At 41.4% G+C, this 19,325-nt stretch overlaps 1 protein-coding gene across 3 annotated transcripts; it reads right to left on the reverse strand.

Moving 5' to 3' along the window:
* Positions 1 to 681: 681 nt before the first annotated feature.
* btr30 (bloodthirsty-related gene family, member 30) lies at positions 682 to 18,245 on the reverse strand. Of its 3 annotated transcripts, none has more exons than XM_080447088.1 (14): positions 18,118 to 18,243; positions 11,942 to 11,997; positions 10,089 to 10,239; positions 8,966 to 9,424; positions 8,763 to 8,867; positions 7,871 to 7,966; positions 6,905 to 7,138; positions 6,082 to 6,265; positions 4,424 to 4,537; positions 3,628 to 3,654; positions 3,467 to 3,493; positions 2,883 to 3,058; positions 2,123 to 2,278; positions 682 to 1,834 (listed from the first exon to the last, which is right to left on the reverse strand). In XM_080447088.1, exons 3-14 carry the CDS (start codon positions 10,215 to 10,217, stop codon positions 1,625 to 1,627), a joined length of 1,917 nt encoding a protein of 638 aa, XP_080303214.1. In that variant the 5' UTR covers positions 10,218 to 10,239; positions 11,942 to 11,997; positions 18,118 to 18,243; the 3' UTR covers positions 682 to 1,624. The 3 variants fall into 3 exon arrangements, with proteins under 3 accessions (XP_080303214.1, XP_080303215.1, XP_080303216.1); XM_080447089.1 differs by lacking the exon at positions 18,118 to 18,243 and adding an exon at positions 12,389 to 12,501; XM_080447090.1 differs by lacking the exon at positions 11,942 to 11,997 and having other exon boundaries at positions 18,118 to 18,245.
* Between the last annotated feature and the right edge of the window lie 1,080 nt (positions 18,246 to 19,325).

Here is a 19,325-nt window from a genome sequence, read left to right on the forward strand (position 1 = left end):
ACATATGTATGGATTAAAGTTCTCAGTCGCCTTGACTGCTTTCAGTCATATGGATCCAACAGAAGTCTTTTATGGAATCATGTCGTGGAAAATAGCCGATCTACAAGCTCACAACGCGCCTGTGACGCGTTGTGAGCTTGTAGATCTATTTTCGGTTATTCGTTATTTTAAGATGAAACTGTCTGATAGAGTAATGTAAGTGTTCAAACTAGCAATAGATTATATTAAAGTGTGTTTGAATTGGTCAAACTAGCTAAAGAATGCATGTTCAGAGGCATCTTCCAAAAAACCCTAATGGTGTCAGATATTTCATAAAAGCAACGGTTAAAGCCTCAATCTGCGATTTCTTCAACTGGAACATGAACGAAAGAACAAAACATAATTCTACGCAAAATTGTGCAAATTGTTTAGGAAACACTCAGTTTCTCAAATCACAGTTGGGACTTGGCCTAACAAAAGTTTTAAGTCATGAGATTCTATTTAGCTTTAAACCATGCTATGAGTTGTACATTACTACTGGGTCCATGTAGTGAATGTCACTCACTTGAATGACATTCAGTACTTCTTGCCACTGACAAGTGACCAGTAGCCTACTCGGTATTGCTCTATTCTACAGTATTCTAAATTGTTATTAGCAGTAGCTAATACAGATGAAAACAAACAGTGATCACGCAGTAACAATACATTTGATTTCCATAATTTATTAATATAGATTTCTCATTTCACGAACAAATAAAATCTTGAGGAATGGATTCCAGATTCCAGACAAAAATGTGTGGTCACATCTCTGTTATTCAGTTCAAGACATTCATTAGTGTGTGTGTGTGTGTGTGTGTGTGTGTGTGTATTTATTAGAGATGTATGTACGAGTTACACAAACTATCACCTCCCCACCAAACACAGTCCTTGATTCACACCAGCAGCTAAGATGGTTAAAAACCCCACCTCCTTCGCGACTCCATCCCACCCTTCACTCCTCATATTTCTCCCTCTCCACATCTGTCCCTTTCTCCCTTCCATAAAACTGCCAGGCTTCATTTACATTCATAAAGCAGAGCTCATTTAAAAACATTAGTTAAACGGATCCCTGACTAATAAGCCTTACTACATTATAATTGCCCTCTATAACTAAAATTACAAATTAAAAACACTGTAAATATTTTCTCCATTTTAAAAATAGTTCATCTTTTACTCAAAGTGGGACAACGCCCGTCGCAAGTTGATGTCATTTGTCCATGTGGTCCAGCTATAAACAATTGTACTTAACCTAAACATGATTAAAAACCAACTTAATTAAAAAACAACTTAATACTTCCCAAGGTTAATATGAGCATCAAAACAATATTTTAAATGTTTTTATTAGCACATGCAGTCCATAGGGCTAAGACACACATGGACAAATGACATCAACTTGCGACAGGCATTGCCCCCCTTGAGTAAAAGATTAACTATATCTAAAATCAAGAAAATATTTAAGGGGTTTTTAATTTTACATTTTTGTTATAGAGGGCAATTATAATGTATGAAGGCATATAAGGCTTAGGTTAGCCAGGGATCCTTTTAACACAATTCGTTGGTAGACCAGTTCTCTCTCCCTCCTTTTCTCGTTTGCTCATAATGGGAGTTACTCGTGCAGGCTGGTGTAATGTGTGGTCATGAGAACCAGGGGCGCTTCCTTGTCTCCGGTGCCCAACAGAGGGAACGTCTTCCCTCGGAACTCTGCTCCCGTGAAGGTGTAGATCTCACTGCCCGTCTTGGCGTTGTAGAAGGACACCTGGCCCTCCTCCACGTCCAGATACACGCCCACGTGGCGCAGCTTGGGCGGAGCCTTCACCTGCACGGGGATGAAGGCAGGAAGAGACAGGTGAGTTTTTTTCTCAACACCCAATTCTAACTCTAGCCCTCCAAAATAAAAGCACACCGCAGAATGTCAAAATGTCTTATTTTGAAACATACTTTATTTGTATATTTTTTGTCATGCTATACACGAACAATTAATTGTTTCCGCCCTCATAAAGAAGGGCAGGAAACACATCATTTTGATTAGACAAACAAAAGGGATATATACACAATACAGTACGTATCACGGCAATAAAGTAGCAGTTAAAATCCATGAGCTGACCTTGGTAAGGGGTGGGGCGGTTAGGGCACGCAGGTGATTGCCGCTCCACCAGATGGAGTAGTAGCCGTTCCCGGGACTCATGTCGAACAGGCCCTTCCTCTGAGCCGACTCCAGCACCACACCCAGCTTCCAGTCCTTATTCTCGCCTACGCTCACCTGAGAGAGACAAAGACGATGGAATGGGGCGGAGGGGGGTATATTAATTACATGGGAGAGTGAACGTGAACACAGCTTCTGACCCATTCTTCAGCCCTATGGTCACTGAACTAAATATTATTTGGGACCCAGACTTCACAAGCCACACAATCCTCTCAATATTCTGACACTCAAATGGCTTTTTTCAGAGAGACAAATCAGGAGATAACAAATCTACTTTGTCATCTACCTTTCTCTGTCCCAGCAACACACTCTCGAGATCTAGCACCAATAAAACACAGGACGTTTGCGAGATCTGCCCTCAGACAGAGCCCACTGGAGACCATTTGTGTACCATTTCGCCCCTGGTAGCGAAGCGTGGGTTGGGCAAACTTCCTCATTATGTAAACGGAAATGGCCAAGTCTTGCCACGTACACATTTGTCCGTGTACGGACACATTGATAATAATAATAATAATAATAATAAACTTTATTTGTATAGCACCTTTCATGACATGAAATGCAGCTCAAAGTGCTTTACAGAGCAAGGATACAATTACAGTTAGAACCAATTTAACAATAAAGCAAATGATGACCCGTGCCCCCATCAACCGTGACCTCTCACCTCCCAGTAGTGCCGTCCAGAGTTGTAGCCCTCCTTGGCGATGACACAGGACCAGACGTCATAGCGCTGCTGGCTGTTCCTGTAGAACTGGAGCTTCTCTCCTCTCTTCACCTGCTTTCTGTCCTCCGACAGGATGAGGAAAGGGTAGGCCGTCACCGGGTTCAATGTCACATCCTCTGCACACAGGAAGTACACACAATTATTACACGATTGCTGGCAATTATTTGATAATCACAATTATTTTTGCAGAATACCTTTTCAAAACATTTTTCAAAACAGCCGAAATAGCAGATCTACAAGGTCACGATTGCGTCACATTTTCACGATTCACTATATTTAAAAACATTTCAAAGTAAAACATTAAACATGAAGACATTATATCTAATAATAGATATAATAAATAATAAGAGCACATAATTTATTTTGATTATTGGTACTGGTACTGTCATTTCTTTATTTTAAGTTATTTGTCATATCTGCCCTGTGCAGTTTTGGTTTAGAAAGCCTAAAAGGCAAACTAACACACACAGGAAGTTGTATGAACCCACAGTTTGTTATTATTATGGAATGAAGACATTACCCACCAAGATAAGGACGAATCTTCTTTAGGCCTGGAAAAAAAAGACAGCTCTGTTATTATGGAACGTAGACAGAGCTGAGCAGCCATTTGGAAAACTGCAGAGCAGAATGTTGGGATTCATGTTTCAGCAATAAACAGTCTGTAATATTAAAATAAGACGCTTACCTGAACCCGTTTTAATCTTCTTTAGATCTAGACAGATGGAAAGAAGGAGCCAAACACAGTTATCATTTGATCAGACGTCGCACCAACGTCGCACCACTTAAAACAGAGAAAATTACTGTATGAATTTTTTTAAATGGAGACAATTATATTTTCTTAAATCACCACTTTGTTAAGGATGATGTAAGAGAAAACCATAGGAAAAGTAGAATACAGAACAATATAACACGTTTACATTACAGATTCATTACAGATTGTAGACAGAGCACACTAATATACTAGATTACATAGTAAAACTAAGGATTTTACTGTGTACACAGTAAGCTAAAGTCCAAACTACAAAGATTGTACAAATTTGTGGACTCTTGAGTCCATTTGGTTCCATTATTTTGTACAATATTTGGACTCAAATTAAAGGAGGAGTTCACCCAAAAAATGACTTATTTTCTATCAATTACACACCCCATGAAGCCTTGATTTCATGGATTTATTTTTGTTTTTGTGGCATTCCTAAGACAATAATTTGATGACCGTGTGTATTTCCGGTAGGACACACAAATGATCTACTTTGTGTCTCCTACCGGATACATTAGCCGGTAGGAGACGGGAATCAAATTATTAGCTTAGGAATGCGACAAAAACAAAAATAAATCCATGGATTCAAGGCTTCATAGGGTGTGCAATTGATAGAAAATAAGTAATTTTTTGGGTGAACTCCTCCTTTAAACACTGATGATTTTACTGTGTATATATCATTTTCAACCATAATTCAGTGCTATATGTAGGTGCTGTAACTGACCTCTCAGAGACCAATGGCTCTTCTTCAGATTGACACTGCTTCCTCGCACACTCAGCATGCTCTCTCTCACGCTGAGCATGCTCTCGTTCAGCATGCCGCTCTCACCTGACGAGACTGGAGCACAACAACAACAACAGTCATCATATGACTTCTGAATGAAAAGTTGCACATTCCCTTCAAAACCCCTTTACAGAAATACCACAAATCAGTGAATGTAATTCCTAATCTCCCCGTCTTTTTAACCCATTCAATCCGGGAAAGCATCTGTATCATTTTAGATTTTGTAAACTACATATCGTTGCTGTCGGGCAGAAACCTCTTACCTCCATATTTTTTCTGTAAATGAATGCCCTACTTGATCATACTACAGTGTCACACAAAAGCATCAAAAGTAGCAGATGTACAAGCTCGAAACGCGGCACCAATTTTTTTATTTGAATCATGAAAAGTAACAGTTTTGGACATATGAGGTTTGCACCCGACAGAGATGACATATACGTTTTTCAGAAATCTGTAAGGATTAAGGTGTTTTTCTTTTTATTGGTTAACATCAAGCCCCCAGAAACACGGTAGACCAGTGAAGCTGCCGTCGCCTGCAAGTTAAATCTGGGATTTCAATACTTCCGCATTTAAAAACGCCACTGGGCATGCTTCTACCGTTTGAAACCCTAGTGCGCCGGCTCGGTGCTCAAGTCTTCCGCATTTGGGCACCATTTGGCACCATTTGGCATTGGGCACCATTTTTCAATGAAAGTTGCTCACCAGCATTTGAAGCACCCGGTTTGGGTGCTTCAAATGCTGGTGAGCAACTTTCATTGAAATGAATAGCTGGGGGCATATTATAACTCTATGGTTAACATGTCTCACTTGTAAAAGAGGTTTCAATCTGTGACTTCGTGGTTGAGTAAAGGTTATACGGGTATACAAGTTAAAAGGGATAGTTCACCCAAAAAAGTACTTATTTTCTATTGATTACTCACCCCATGGAGACTGGCTATTGGAGACTGGATATTTTTTAGTTTTTGTCATATTCCTAAACCAATAATTTGATTACGAACAGTGGGTTCCAGTAAGAGACACAAAGGAGACTCTTTGTGGTTAACATTTTTTGTTTTTGTCGCATTCCTAAGCCAATAATTTCACCACGAGCAGTGGGTTCCAGTAGGAGACTCTTTGTGGTTAACATTTTCGCATTCCTAAGCCAATAATTTCACCACGAGCAGTGGGTTCCGGTAGGAGACACAAAGGAGACTCTTTGTGTCTCCTACCGGAACCCACTGCTCGTCCTCGCCTTACTGGGCTTAGGAATGCGACAAAAACAAAACAATATCCATGAATTAAAGTCTGAGTAATCGATGGAAAAAAAGCCATTTTGGGGGTGAACTGTCCCTTTAACTCTCTGTAATCCTGTGCATGTGACCAGGAATCATGGGCCACACTGGAAGCTGCACACATCATAACTAGACGTGTACCATAACAAGAAGTGCACCACTCTACGTGGATGCACTGCGGCGCGACATCTTCGCTAACAGCCCTGTGTAGAGCTCAAGACCCTGATGCTAGATAGGAGAGCTAGAGAAGGGCAGCGATTCAGGAGTACCGAGTTGGTGAAAAATCACAAACGTATTTATTTTTTTAGCCCGAACTGTTGTACTCACTAGAGCTCCGGGAGCCCCTGTGTCGAATCTCTCCCATCCTGATGTCATCCATCTTCTCCTTCACCTCCACCAGGGCGCTCTTCACCTCCCCCAGGTTGAATTGCAGGGCCAGCTCTGACTCGTCGTCTACCTCCTCCTGGAGGTCTGAGACCACTCCCAGAGGGGCACCGGCCTCCTCAAAACCCTGGAGAGGAGAGGTAGAACGGATGGGGGAAATAGGAGAGGAGTTCAGAGGAAGGGGAGAATGGTGGCGAGTAATGAGTATTAGACCAAATCAGAATGAAACAAAACAGGTCTACACAATAAAAGATACAGCGTCCAGTACATTATATCTACGTCTAGTTTGCCAACCTGTGGATATTTAGAACAAAATAATATAGAACAACAACAATATCATAAGTGATCTGGTCTTCCAAAAATAAGGTTAACAGGACAATACTGCCGAAATTATCCACCAGTATTGTTTTTTGTGTGATGTGATGATTGATTGAATACTTTATTAGCAATTAGAAACAGTACAATAAAAAACTATGGGGGGCTCGTTTCCAGTGTACTCAATTCATCATCAGACAATAAATTATTTACAGAAAAGCATTAAATAGCTCTCAGACGGGGCTCCTGCCATGGAGCTCAGTGAGGTTACGGTGCGTTGTTTGCATCTCTGGGGGCAATGAGGATTATGTCATATTGGAGGAAGAGAGGAATGGAGGAAGGAAGCAATGAAAACATGATGGAGAAGGTGGGACAGGAAAGTAAAGGAGGGCAGTAAATATAGAGAGAGTAAAGTAACAGAGTAAAAAAAGTCTACAAGGTGCATCCCTACCCGGAGAAATCCTATGTGATCCTGGCTGGTGGCGTGCACCTCCAGCTTGGCCCGCCTCTCCCGCAGCAAGCTCAGCTCCGCCTCCAGACGTCTCACAAGCCCCTCCCCCTTGGTCTCCACGATGGCCCGTTTGTCCTGGATGCCGCCCACCAGCTCGGAGCGGATCCTCTCCAGGGAGCGAGACATTCTGTCCAGGAGGTGCTCCAGCTCGTTCTGCTCTCCGTCTGCGTAGCTCTGCAACAGACAAGATTGCATTCGTTCATTGGGGCAGCGGTGGCCTAAAGCAGTGGTTCCCAAACTTGTTATTGTGAAAATAGCAGATCTACATGCTCACAGATGCGGTGTGTTTTCGAATTTACACCCCCAACAACGCTGAAGTTCCCTTGAGCATGGCACTGAACCCCAACTGCTCCACTGCTCAGTGGCCAACAGTATAAGACCGTGGTTGTACTAGGCGAGAATGAACCCCACTTACAGTTCAATTGGCAGATCAGTACTGGACTGATTTACTTGAGGTGTCAACCGCACCAAAATTCAACTAAGTTGTACTCCACATGACGCACGTCACACACACACACACACAGCCAATTGGAAGCTCCGCCCCTTTGCTTTCGTAGAATGTAATGCGACTGCTTCAGTCACGTGCTTGTGAATCATACCCTAAAGCAGTGTTTCCCAAATTCTTATGGGTCGCAAGGTTTCTTTCTACGTTTCCTACAATACCATTATTTTTAAAAAAAGGGAAAATAGCAGATTTTCACTATTAATTAGGGTATTAAATATGTATTTTTTGAAAGTTTGGCTCTCGGGAGACACCAAATGTATCTTTTGGGCTCAAGCTAAAACGTTTGGGAACGCCTGCCCTAAAGTAACAAGGTCTGAGAGGTGAAACAGTTGCTAGATCTGACTGCCTGCAGTAGGGGAATTGCAGTATGAGGCAACAAGGTTGTATAAAGTTATTCTTACTCTGATACGGTTTAGCCTCTCTGTCAGCTCCATGAGACGGAGGTTCTTCCCCTCAATCCGATTCATCATCTCCATTTCCGTCTTTGCTACCAGTTTCTGGAAGGAGAAAAGGATGGATGGACAGACAGAAAGACATGAGATTTCTAGTGGCTCATTTACAATTCAAGATTTTCAGGTGAGCAACACAATTCAAGATTTTCAGGTGAGCAACACAGTTATATGATTAAATATGAATTAGGCTTAAAGGGGAAATCCACCCATTTTCAATATTTAACTATGTCATTAATATAGCATAAAGGAGTTGTGTGGAAATAAGAAAAAATTAAAAAAAAAAATAACATTGCAAAAAAATGTAACATTGCAAAAAAATTAACATTGCAAATTACACCATGATGAGTCATCACAGTGTAATTTGCAATGTTAATTTTTTTGCAATGTTACATTTTTTTGCAATGTTAATTTTTTTTTTAATTTTTTCTTATTTCCACACAACTCCTTTATGCTATATTAATGACATAGTTAAATATTGAAAATGGGTGGATTTCCCCTTTAAGTCATCATCATTCCCTTCCCCTGTGTTGTCAGTGCATTACCTAACTCAATACCACAGCGGTTCTCAAAGTGGGGCCCGGGGACCCCCAGGGGTCCTTGAGGGGTTCCAGGGGGTCCCCAGCAAAATGTGTTAATATAGCATTAAAATAACTTGGCTATTAAAAAAAACTTGGGGGGGGAAAGGGAATAATGTAGGCATTTCTTTTTGCACACTTCTTCTCTTCTCATCTAAATTTGGGGGTCCTTGACATGAAAACGTTTGTTTGAGAACCACTGGTATACTAGCTGGCCTCTACTAGCTCTGTTCATCAATCCATTTCTGTGTCTCTCTTCTTCTCACCTGTTTGCTGAGTCTCTCGGTCTGGACAGAGACAGTTTTGTGTGTACGGTGTTCCTCCAGGACACAGATGGCACAGATACAGCGCTGGCATGTCTTACAGTACACCTGGTAATCACAACAAATTGTGAGCTTGTAGATCAGCTATTTTCGGTGCGCAACCAAGTATAAATTAGCCATTAAAGTCGAGCTGCAGTTCCCCTCACCTCCAGCAGGCGGCGATGTGCACAACAGGTGCGACCCCTCAGGGCCTCCTGGGGGTCCAGCAGCTGGTGGCTGGCATAGAAAGCCGAGTTGCGGTGAGGCAGGACATGTGCGTCGCAGTACGAGGCCGTGCACGTGAGACAGGAGCTGACGGCGCGCTGTTTGATGCCTGTGCACACGTCACACCACACACAGTCCACGTGTGACTCGGCCGTTCGAAAGGGGTTCGAATTCGCTCCGGCCGAGTTCATTGTCTGACCGCCTGCCTTCATGGGTAAACCCATCCCAGCCTCTATGGGTAATTCTCCATTAGAGGCCGTTCCGTACCGGGACATCTTGTAGTTGTCGGCGATGTGACCGAAGACTTTGTTGATGCTGAGGAGCGGTCGCTCTTCAAACTGTCTCTTGCAGAGCGGGCAGGTACACACAGTGCTGGAAGCCCAGTATCCTCCAATACAGGCCTGCAACAAAACCAGTCCAGGAAAAAAAATTATGATCACACCCCAAGGCTTGATTTATACTAATAGTTGCACACTGGTGCCGCACACCAAAAATAACAGATCTACAAGCTCACAACGGGGCGTGCTGCGATGTGTTGTGAGCTTGTGGATTGGCTATTTTTGGTGTACGACACTGGGGCGCAACAACGCATAACTCAGGCTTAAGTTTAACTTTCATGCATTTTTAAAACACGCATTTCCTTGCACTATTAATTACTATATTCATTACTGAGTCTAGAAAATATTAATTACAATATTGATAACTGAAGCTCACATTGGCACCAGCAGGTAAAACCAAGTATTTCATAAATGTACCAACTTATATGTACACCAGTCGGTCAGGCTCACTTTCCTAGACAACTATAAAGCGTTGTCCGTCATCGCTTTAAAAGCCACTTAAACCCCAGCTACTAGTTGACTGGGGTCCCCCAAGGCTCCATGCTAGGTCCATGCAAATCTGTTCTCCAAAAATAGCTCAAAACACATTGTGATGTGTGTAGATCGGCCATTTTTGCTGATCATCATGCTGATTGTTGTTCATCCCAGAATAGGGATGCTAGGGTTCAAGTGTTTTTTTTAAAGAAATAACAGAGGGTGAACACGGTACTGTCCAGACATACAGTACCTGGCAGAAGTTATGTCCACAGGGAGTGGAGACAGGATCGCTGAAGAGGTCCAGACAGATGGAGCAGGTGAGCTCTTGCTCCGAGAACATTTCGGGGGCCGGGCCTGCTGCTGCTGCCTCTGCCATCATGGTGGACTGGGAGGAGAGACTCCTACAGAACAACAACATAATGATGATTATGATGATGAAAGGCCCAGAGCCAAAGCATGGGAAATAAACCACCAGCAAAATGCACCACTGAATAAAAGGAAGTAATCAGTTGTCATATGGAGAGAGTAGTTACAAAACACCTATTCGGACAGTAAAATACCTGAGGCTACTGTACATTGTTGTCGCTTAAAGGGATAGTTCACCCCTAAGATTACACACCCCATGGAGATTTTTTTGTCGCATTCCTAAGCCAATAATTTTATGATCCGGTAGGAGACTCAAAGTGTCAACTTTGAGTCTCCTACCGGAGACATTCGAATCTTTCCGACGGTCATCAAATTATTGGCTTAGGAATGCGACAAAAACTAAAAAGTCTCCATGAATTCAAGGCTTCATGGGGTGTGTAATTAATATAAAATAAGTAATTTTTGGGGTGAACTATCACTTTAATGAAAATAACTGATCGTCAATAGTCAGTTTAGGGCAGTTGGCCAATTGGAAAGGAGAGGAAAAGAAACAAACGTTCACAAATAGGAGACAATAGGCTATGTACAATACAAGCTCACAACATATCACGATGCAATGCCTTTGTGAGCTTGAAGGTCGGCTATTCTTGCTATTTTCACCTGGTTTAGGGCTGTGATCCTCCCTGTCTTGCACTAGAAAAGGTGAACAATTCCCAGGTCTGGCCACATTCCACTTAAAATACCGTGGTTTAACCTGACCCATGCAGACTAAACACAAAAGTGCCACTTACAGTACTGTCAAAACGTAGCAGGGCTACTCAAGCTGACAAAAGAACCAAAAGGGTGTGTCAGCCTTGACGTATTTACCCCCGACATCATCATTCAGACATGTCAACTGTTGATCTAGTGCTAGAAACAATGCAGTCAGAGGAGCCACTTACAAATCCACCTGTCCGGTTTCATCGTGTCAAAGTAAACGATGCACCAGCACTGCTAAACCATTCCATTATGTTCCCTAGTGTGACGTCTTTCTTGGCTTCATATTAAACCATTCCATTACATAACGCTCCCTCATGTGACACCTTGGCTTCGAATTACCTCAAAGCTGAGCAACACATGGTCGGCCAGTATGAGGTTCATTAGCCTACAGAAATACAGAAATTTGGCACTGATCCTGCAATGCTCACAGCTCTAAACATGTGAAAGCGATCCTCAAACAAATAAACAAAACAATATCGCTGTATGGGTCACACAGACTAATGTGTACGTACTAACCGAACCAGATTAAAATGTGAAAGTAAAAACAAAGCACTCAGTGTTTCGTTTTTACTTCTAAAACGAGTGCTCAGTGCTTAAAAAGCTACTATGTGTGATTTATTGTGTTAAATAGTTCTATATTCTGATAGTAATCACTGGCATAGAGTGTTTGTTCAGTAACAGGGGTCTCCCAGCAGTGTCTCCAGTTCTTTAGTAAACAGAAAATACATGTCCATGTGAGGATGCCAAATTCATCCAATCAGTATAGATATCTCAAACAGGATAAACAAGTGAAATTGATTAGATGAGAAAACAGACAAAATAGGAATACTATATAATGGAATCTAATAATTGGCAACCCACCTGAAAATGAATTTTCTGTTTACTAAAGAGCTGGAGAGATCCCGGTTATTGAACAAACACCATTGTCAATAGATTACTATGAAAATAAAACTAACAAAACAACATCAATGAACTTACCTAAAGAGAATCTGAGGAATCTGGGCCTCAATGCGCCTGGGAGGTCAGATCAGCAACTGTAGAGACAATATTACTTTTTAGATGGATTTGCTTTTACTTTAAGTTTTTTTCTTTTGTTTAATTCTACTCTCAGCATTTGTATCAGCGATTAAAAACAACTCTTACAATGATTAAACATACACAATGAAATCCTCAGTGTTAAAACAGGGAAGGGTCCATTTGGTTCCCTTTGTACATTCTCTGACGTACAAATGGACAGATTCACTTTAACACTGAGGATTTGACTGTGTACAATTCTAAACATGACACCATTCTCAGGAGGAGTAGTTACAGTATGTGAGTCCAAGAAGTAAATTCCTCCGTCTTCTAGACATCAAATGACAAACTGAAAGCAGGCTTAAGTTCTTCTAAACCAGCTAAGATGGATAATGTCACCCCTGTAGCTACCTCTGTCCAGTCTATTCTGTCACCAGCAGCCACAGCAGTTAATGACAGCCTGAGCAGCACTTAGGATAGAGCTCTTTGTCGTCTGTGTTCTGTCAGCAAAGATGGATGATAATGTAGGAGTATGTGTGTTGGTAGGTGTGTGTCTGTGTGTGTGTGCTCTGGTTGTGTAGACAGCTATAGAGGAGGTGTGGCCACAACACACCTGAACCACATCAAAGCAAATCAATCACAGATGCATAGAAATTAAACACACAGAAAGTAAGCGCGACGTCTAAGTGAATTTCATCTGCTGTAGGATTAACTTGAAACTGACAGTGTGTGTGTGTGTGTAGTCACGCATTCACTCTCTCTGCCACAAAGGCATCATTTCAGAAAAACCCTGGAGGGTGGCTGGCAAGTGAGCTTGTAGATCTGCTGAATAAAAAAAAAGTGATATTTTTTAAAACCACTTTAACCCCAGCATCCTCATGGGGAAGACTTTAACAGAAGATATCAGATCGACAAGCTCACAACGCGACCCTTTTTTATACCTAGGCTATTTTCAAATAGCCTAGGTATAAAATAAGACTAAAGTGGTTCATGTATGTTTTATAATGTAATAATTTATATCTGCAAAGTAACTAGTAACTAAAGCTTTCAAACAATTGTAGTGGAGTACAATATTTGCCTCTGAGATGTAGTGGAGTAGAAGTAAACGTATTGGAAATAAAGTACAAATATCTCAAAATTGTACTCGAGTACAGTACTTGAGTACATGTACTTAGTTACTTTCGACCACTGCCCATATGGGATTTAAGTGGTTAAAATATCTTCAGGTTGAAAGTGGCTGATGAATGTATGGTTAAAGACAAGACAACATGTGTCTATAATAACATGTGTCACGTGTAGATGTGGATTGATACTGTATTCACTCAGTATAGTCTGCAGATCTACTATCAGATTAATCTGCAAAAAAAAAAGAAAAACATTTAGAGGTGGAGAAAATATGCATAACAGAACTGAATTTGAGGTTAAAGGGCAAGACCACTTTAGTAGAGGTTTGGGTTGTGTAAGTTACCTTGCCATGGTCTCTAACTCCAAAGGTGGACAAGAAATCAAAAATAATTGCTCCATTGATTAGAGATTGATAATTCAAAACATGCTCCTCATTGATTTACATTGTATGGTAAAACAGCTCTTAAAGTCACTCTTTTAGCACATAAACAAACACAAGATTCAGACAATATATAAAATCATCAGACCCGGTACTGTTTATTTTATTTTTCTTAAATGTCAACTTCCTGCTGATTTTACAATTTGAAGATCCGGAAACCGTGGATCCAGTCCGGGTTTTCTTCTTAATAAAAATAGCTAAATCAACAGGAAGTTAACATTTTTATCAAAAACCTTTACAGTACTGGGTTTGGTGATGGTCCATATTGTCTGAATCTTTGTTTGTGTTCGTTTACATGCTAAAATAGTGACTTTGAGAGCTGTTTCACCGTACAATGTAAGTCAATGAGGAGCATATTTTGAATTATCAATTTCTAATCAATGGAGCAATTATTTTTTATTTCTTCTCCACCTTTGGAGTTACATCATGGCAAGGTAAACTACACAACCCAAACCTCAACCAAAGTGGTCTTGCCCTTTAAATGCGAACGCTATAGGGGAATCCCAGATGAAGCCCCCATGGTCTGCCACCCCACCCTCCTCTCTTAATGCATCACCACCCTTCTTGTCCACTAACAAGAAGTGTGTGTGTGTGTGTGTGTGTGGGGGTAGTTTGGTATCGGGAGAACTGGGCCTATTCAAACCTGTAGAGATGTACCGATACCAGTTTCTCCTTCCCGATACCGATTCCAATACCCATAACATGCGTATCGGTCGATATACCGAGTACCAATCCGATACCAGTGAGTAATTTAAACAAATCTAGGACAGTGGTTCTCAAAGTGAGGTCCAGGGACCATCTGGGTTCCTTGAGGGGGTTCCAAATGGACCCGTACAGGGTCTGTAACTCTGAGAGTGTACAAATGGGTCCATTTGTACACTCTCAGAGTTATGGGGGTCCTTGAAATGAAAGGGTTTGAGAACCACTGATCTAGGAATAAACCAGCCGAATAAGCTACATCAACCACTTCTGCTTAGCTTTTGTCTCCTATTTCGAGTGACAGTTCTAACACTTCTCGTTTGTACATTTTTGTACAAACTTCCACAATTATTCTAATTAAATTATTGGATTATGGTCTTCTGGGCACTCTGGCCAATGCAATACTTACTGGTGATTGCTTGTATAGACATTGAACAATTAATTATTTATGTATTGCAGCTTGTCGAGAGCAGTTAGCTAAACAAAAAAATAGTTGTTTGTTTGTTAGGCTGTTTGTTGCCTATAGAGATAAAACAGATCCACCCAGCTGGAATCAGACCGGGGTTGTTGTCCATCAAAACAGCTATACTGGTATAATAGGTACAGGTAGGAGTTAAGTCACTTACTCAAAGGCACACCAACAGGTTTCACATGGCGGTCAATACAGTCAACACATATTGTATTGTCACAAATGTCAGAAGGGGTCAAGAGTCAAGACTGACCTTTTTGTTTTGTGAGAGGCTTGTTAAATACTCAGACCTACTGTCATCCCAACACTACACAAAAACTGATGGACTGGCCTGTGGCATCAACAATCAAATGTAATACAACACACACACACACACACACACACACACACACACACACACACACACACACACACACACACACACACACACACACACACACACACACACACACACACACACACACACACACACAGCAGTGGTACTAAAACCAAAGGCAAAGGAGACAAAGCATAGATTTTAAGCTATACAAGTAAGACGCGCGAACGCTGTAAGCGAACGCAGCTCGAAAATAACATAGCAAGAAGAAATCTAAAACTGTCCTCAAACTCATGTTGAATTAAGAGAAGACTGTCACAAATGTTCAATAGGCGTACACGTACAGTGCTTCCTGGTGAAATGTTTAGAACACCAAATGCTACCTAGCTCTAGTTCCAGGAAATGAAGATCTTGTGAAATAGCAATGAAATGGAGCTATTGGGAGTTTACACAGAATTACGCAGTTCATGCATGGGAAGAAAAAAACGTGAAGAATATGAAAGGCATCTGTGTGTGTGTGTGTGTGTGTGTGTGTGTGTGTGTGTGTGTGTGTGTGTGTGTGTGTGTGTGTGTGTGTGTGTGTGTGTGTGTGTGTGTGTGTGTGTGTGTGTGTGTGTGTGTGTGTGTGTGTGTGTGCGTGCGCGTGCGCGCGCGTGCATGTGTGTGTGTGTGTGACCAAGATCCTCTAAGTGATAACAACACTGAATGTTAATGAGGATGCCACAAATGTTTTAGCTTGCTCTGCTCTCTGTCACAAAACCACAACAAACATGGTGGGACCATGTCATGTGTGCAGGTCTATGTGAATTTGATTGATGTAGTTCATTTAGTAAGACATGAGAATAGTACATGACAGTACATAACAGTACATGGAAGTACAAATTCACAATACAAGGTCTACTAAACTGGAACTCTCATTAAGCACGCAGCTTGTTTAAGATGAGAACCCCATGCACACAAATCATGATGAGATATAAGAGGCAGACAGATATACAAGGGAACTTATATGAAGGGAACTTACAGGTGTGTATCTCAGTCAAGATAGCTACTGAACAATGTTAAATACTAGAACAGTGGTTCTCAACCTTTTATGGATCAGACAGGGGCCAGGGCCCACTCACAAGCTTATCATTTTAATCTTAGTGTTTTGCCAATTATTTGGGGGCCCCCGTGAAATATCCTCGCGGCCCACCAGTGTGTCCCGGCCCACAGGTTGAGAACCACTGTACTAGAACACTGATGTACAACTCAACTGTAACATAAACATTACATAGGCCTATGCCCTTTTCTCTGTGCGGTGCATACGTTTTATACACAGGCGGTTGCAGTGTCTTCAGTTATGGCAAAAAATATAGGCCTACCTACCTACCACCTGCTCTGGAAACGTGGCAGGTGTGAGATCGAATTCGAGATGCCTATAAATTGGTATAAAACGCTGTGATGGCCGAGTGGTTAAGGCGTTGGATTCGAAATCCAATGGGGTTTCCCCGCGCAGGTTCGAACCCTGCTCACAGCGGTCGCGCGAAACGCAATTTAGTCACTTAGACCTGCTCCTCCACCAGAGCAAAGACACCGCAGTGCGTTCAACGGTCAGAAAGAAAATAGTCACACACACACACACACCCCCTACGTGAATAGTTGGCTGTACAATACATTAATACTACCTACGTGGTAGCGAAAGTGTACAATACTAGCCTTGGATCACAAGACGGTCATCTGTAGACAGTCATGATTCAGGGCTAGTACAATACATTGCGATTGGATTTGGATCTTTTTTTTGCGCAGTTTATTGAGCATCTGCTGCACCACGTCTAGACAGTTACTAGCATGGGTGACCGTTGCGCGCCATGTTTGTGCACCGAAAATAGCAGATCTACAAGCTCACACAGCATGCACGAGTAGGCCTATGAATGCTTTGTGAGTGTCTTTCGTAGATGTGAATGTGTGAAGTGAAGTTTTATTTTACCTTTATTTGACCAGGTAGGTAGTGTTTTTTTTAGGTAGTTATATATTTTTTTTATTCCTTTTTCCAATTAAGACCTGGCTAAAACGTTTGCACCCCAAGGCCCCAACCCAAAAAAAAAGAAAAGAAGAAAAAAATTCTAATAATTGTGTGAGGAGTGTGGATGTTTATCCATGAGATGTTGATTCCATTAGTTGAGAAGACTGCTCTGGTCTGGTCTGGTCCGACCAGTTACACCATCATGCTAACTAAACCTCTGGTAGGATTCCACTTCTCCAGCCAAAACAACATCAGGGGAAACGAACGTGCAACTAAATGCCCCTGTAATGTTCCATAATGGCCTCTAGACAGGCCTAACAGGTCATTTCCATTAGCCTAGCTCAGGGGTTCTCAAATTAACGTGGATTACAGCCAGGGACTATCTGGGTTCCTTTAGGCCTTTAGGGGTTCTAAATTGACTCTTACACAACTTGTAAGGATCAATTTAGAACCCCCTAAAGGTCTGAGTTACAAACTTGTAGTACAAGTCTGTAACTCTGACAGTATACAAATGGAAGGGTCCATTTGGTTCCATTTGTATACTGTCAGTTAAGTGGAGACCTTCAACTGTAAAAGTTTGAGAACCATTGGCCAAGCCTAGCTAATGTTATGTAGGCGTTCTTAATCCAACCTTAAGTCTCGTCGCTTTACATCGACACTATATCATGATTGGTAGGCCTACAACTAAGAAGCTACAATATTTTGACTTCGACAAATATACTAAATAATAGAGCCTATAGCTGTTCATTATCATTACACAACGGACGTAAAATGAGAAACAATTAGTGGTTCAAATATAATATACAATACACCCTCTGAATAGCCTACTGTCTGCATTTACTCACATATTTCATCATCTGGCATTATAATGAAAACCACCAAATTAAAACAATAGAAACACGTATTTGGCATGTGCAATCACTTGACAGATTCCTATTGCTATTGTGGACTTGTCTTTAAGCCACATTTACCCACCAAAAAACAAACAAAAACAAGTTGTAAACTGAACTATCAAACTGTTTTAAAGCGTTTCATCTAAAACTGTCAGTTACAGTTACAGTTAGTTACAGTTACAGCATCAATTTCTCACCTGAGTTCTGTGTGTCTATGTTTTGTTTAGACTGCTGGTCCTCTGTCCACGTTTAGTTGTTATTGAGGAGAAACTTCATCGCACCCTGATTAGTATCGGTACATAAAGCATTTGTGAGTACTGTAGTAAGAACCCTACTGGACTGAAGTTGCCAGGTAAGTTGGAGACCAGTGAAAGAGAGGGGCGTGTCAGAGAGAGAGGAGGGGCGTGGCAGAGAGAGATCGAGAGCGAGAGAAATGAACTGTGGAGTTTTTGGAAAACAGGACTACAGATTTGAGGAAATGAAGAAATGAAAGTGTGAGAGTGGAGAAGTAAATACATTTTAGTGAATGAAAAGAGAGCATTAATGACCTCTAAAAATATGTATTTATAATTTTTCTTTAATATTATCAATCCTAAAATAATGATAAAGCCTATAATTTAGATATAATTTAGACTTTAATAGGGGTTGGGTATTTATTTAGTATAGCCTACATTAGCCATAAAACACTATGAATTCATGTTTAGGCCCACAGTAGCGGTCAAACATAACAACACCTTCTCCACCAGTATGAAACAAGGTGTTTGGATGTTACAGGCCAGCCACAGGAGGCGGTCTGGTCTGTGGCCTGGGACAATGTGGATGTTTTCAATGGTTGACTAGAAGACAGGCAGGAAAGGGGGCATTCCAACAACAGGTGTGCGTGTGTGTCTGTGGGTAGGGAACACTCCTCGCAGTGTGTGTGTGTGTGTGTGTGGAGGAAACTTTCTAGTTATTTTCATTTTGTCACTTGTTCATGATTGGACAGACTTTCAAACCATTTCCTGGCATGAGCACATCAGCACCTCTTTACTTTGTTTTATAGTTTGGCACATTCTAAACAATACATAAATATTTGCTTCTGGCCTAAAACCATCCATTGTGGGAAAACATTAGTACCTTAAGTTGATTATTAAACATCACTAAGTAAGTACAGTTGGTGCGTTAGAACTTTTGGCAACCTATTAAATAAACACAGACATAATGTACAGAAAATTTTGTATTGGTTCAATACTAAACAAAACAATAAAATGGAATCACATTGTGACAAACGGCTTGTGGCAGAGGTTCTCAAACTGGGGTCTGAGGACCCCAGTGGTCTTTGAGGCGGGCGTTTCCAGGGCGCCCCCAGCTAAATAAACCGATAGTTAGGAACCAACCAAATGGACACTTACAGGTCTGTGACTCC

This window comes from Gymnoscopelus braueri (assembly GCF_963280865.1).
Source record: "Gymnoscopelus braueri genome assembly, chromosome: 13".
Classification (NCBI taxonomy): domain Eukaryota; kingdom Metazoa; phylum Chordata; class Actinopteri; order Myctophiformes; family Myctophidae; genus Gymnoscopelus; species Gymnoscopelus braueri.

Bases quoted from the DNA above. Each gene is read 5' to 3' on its own strand.
- btr30 (XM_080447090.1), bottom strand. From the start codon at position 10,217: ATGATGGCAGAGGCAGCAGCAGCAGGCCCGGCCCCCGAAATGTTCTCG. The intron at 8,868-8,965 runs GTGAGGGGAACT...TGTGATTACCAG, and splicing joins CACATCGCCGCCTGCTGGAG to GTGTACTGTAAGACATGCCA. The intron at 2,279-2,882 runs GTGAGAGGTCAC...TGTCTCTCTCAG, and splicing joins CTGGACGGCACTACTGGGAG to GTGAGCGTAGGCGAGAATAA.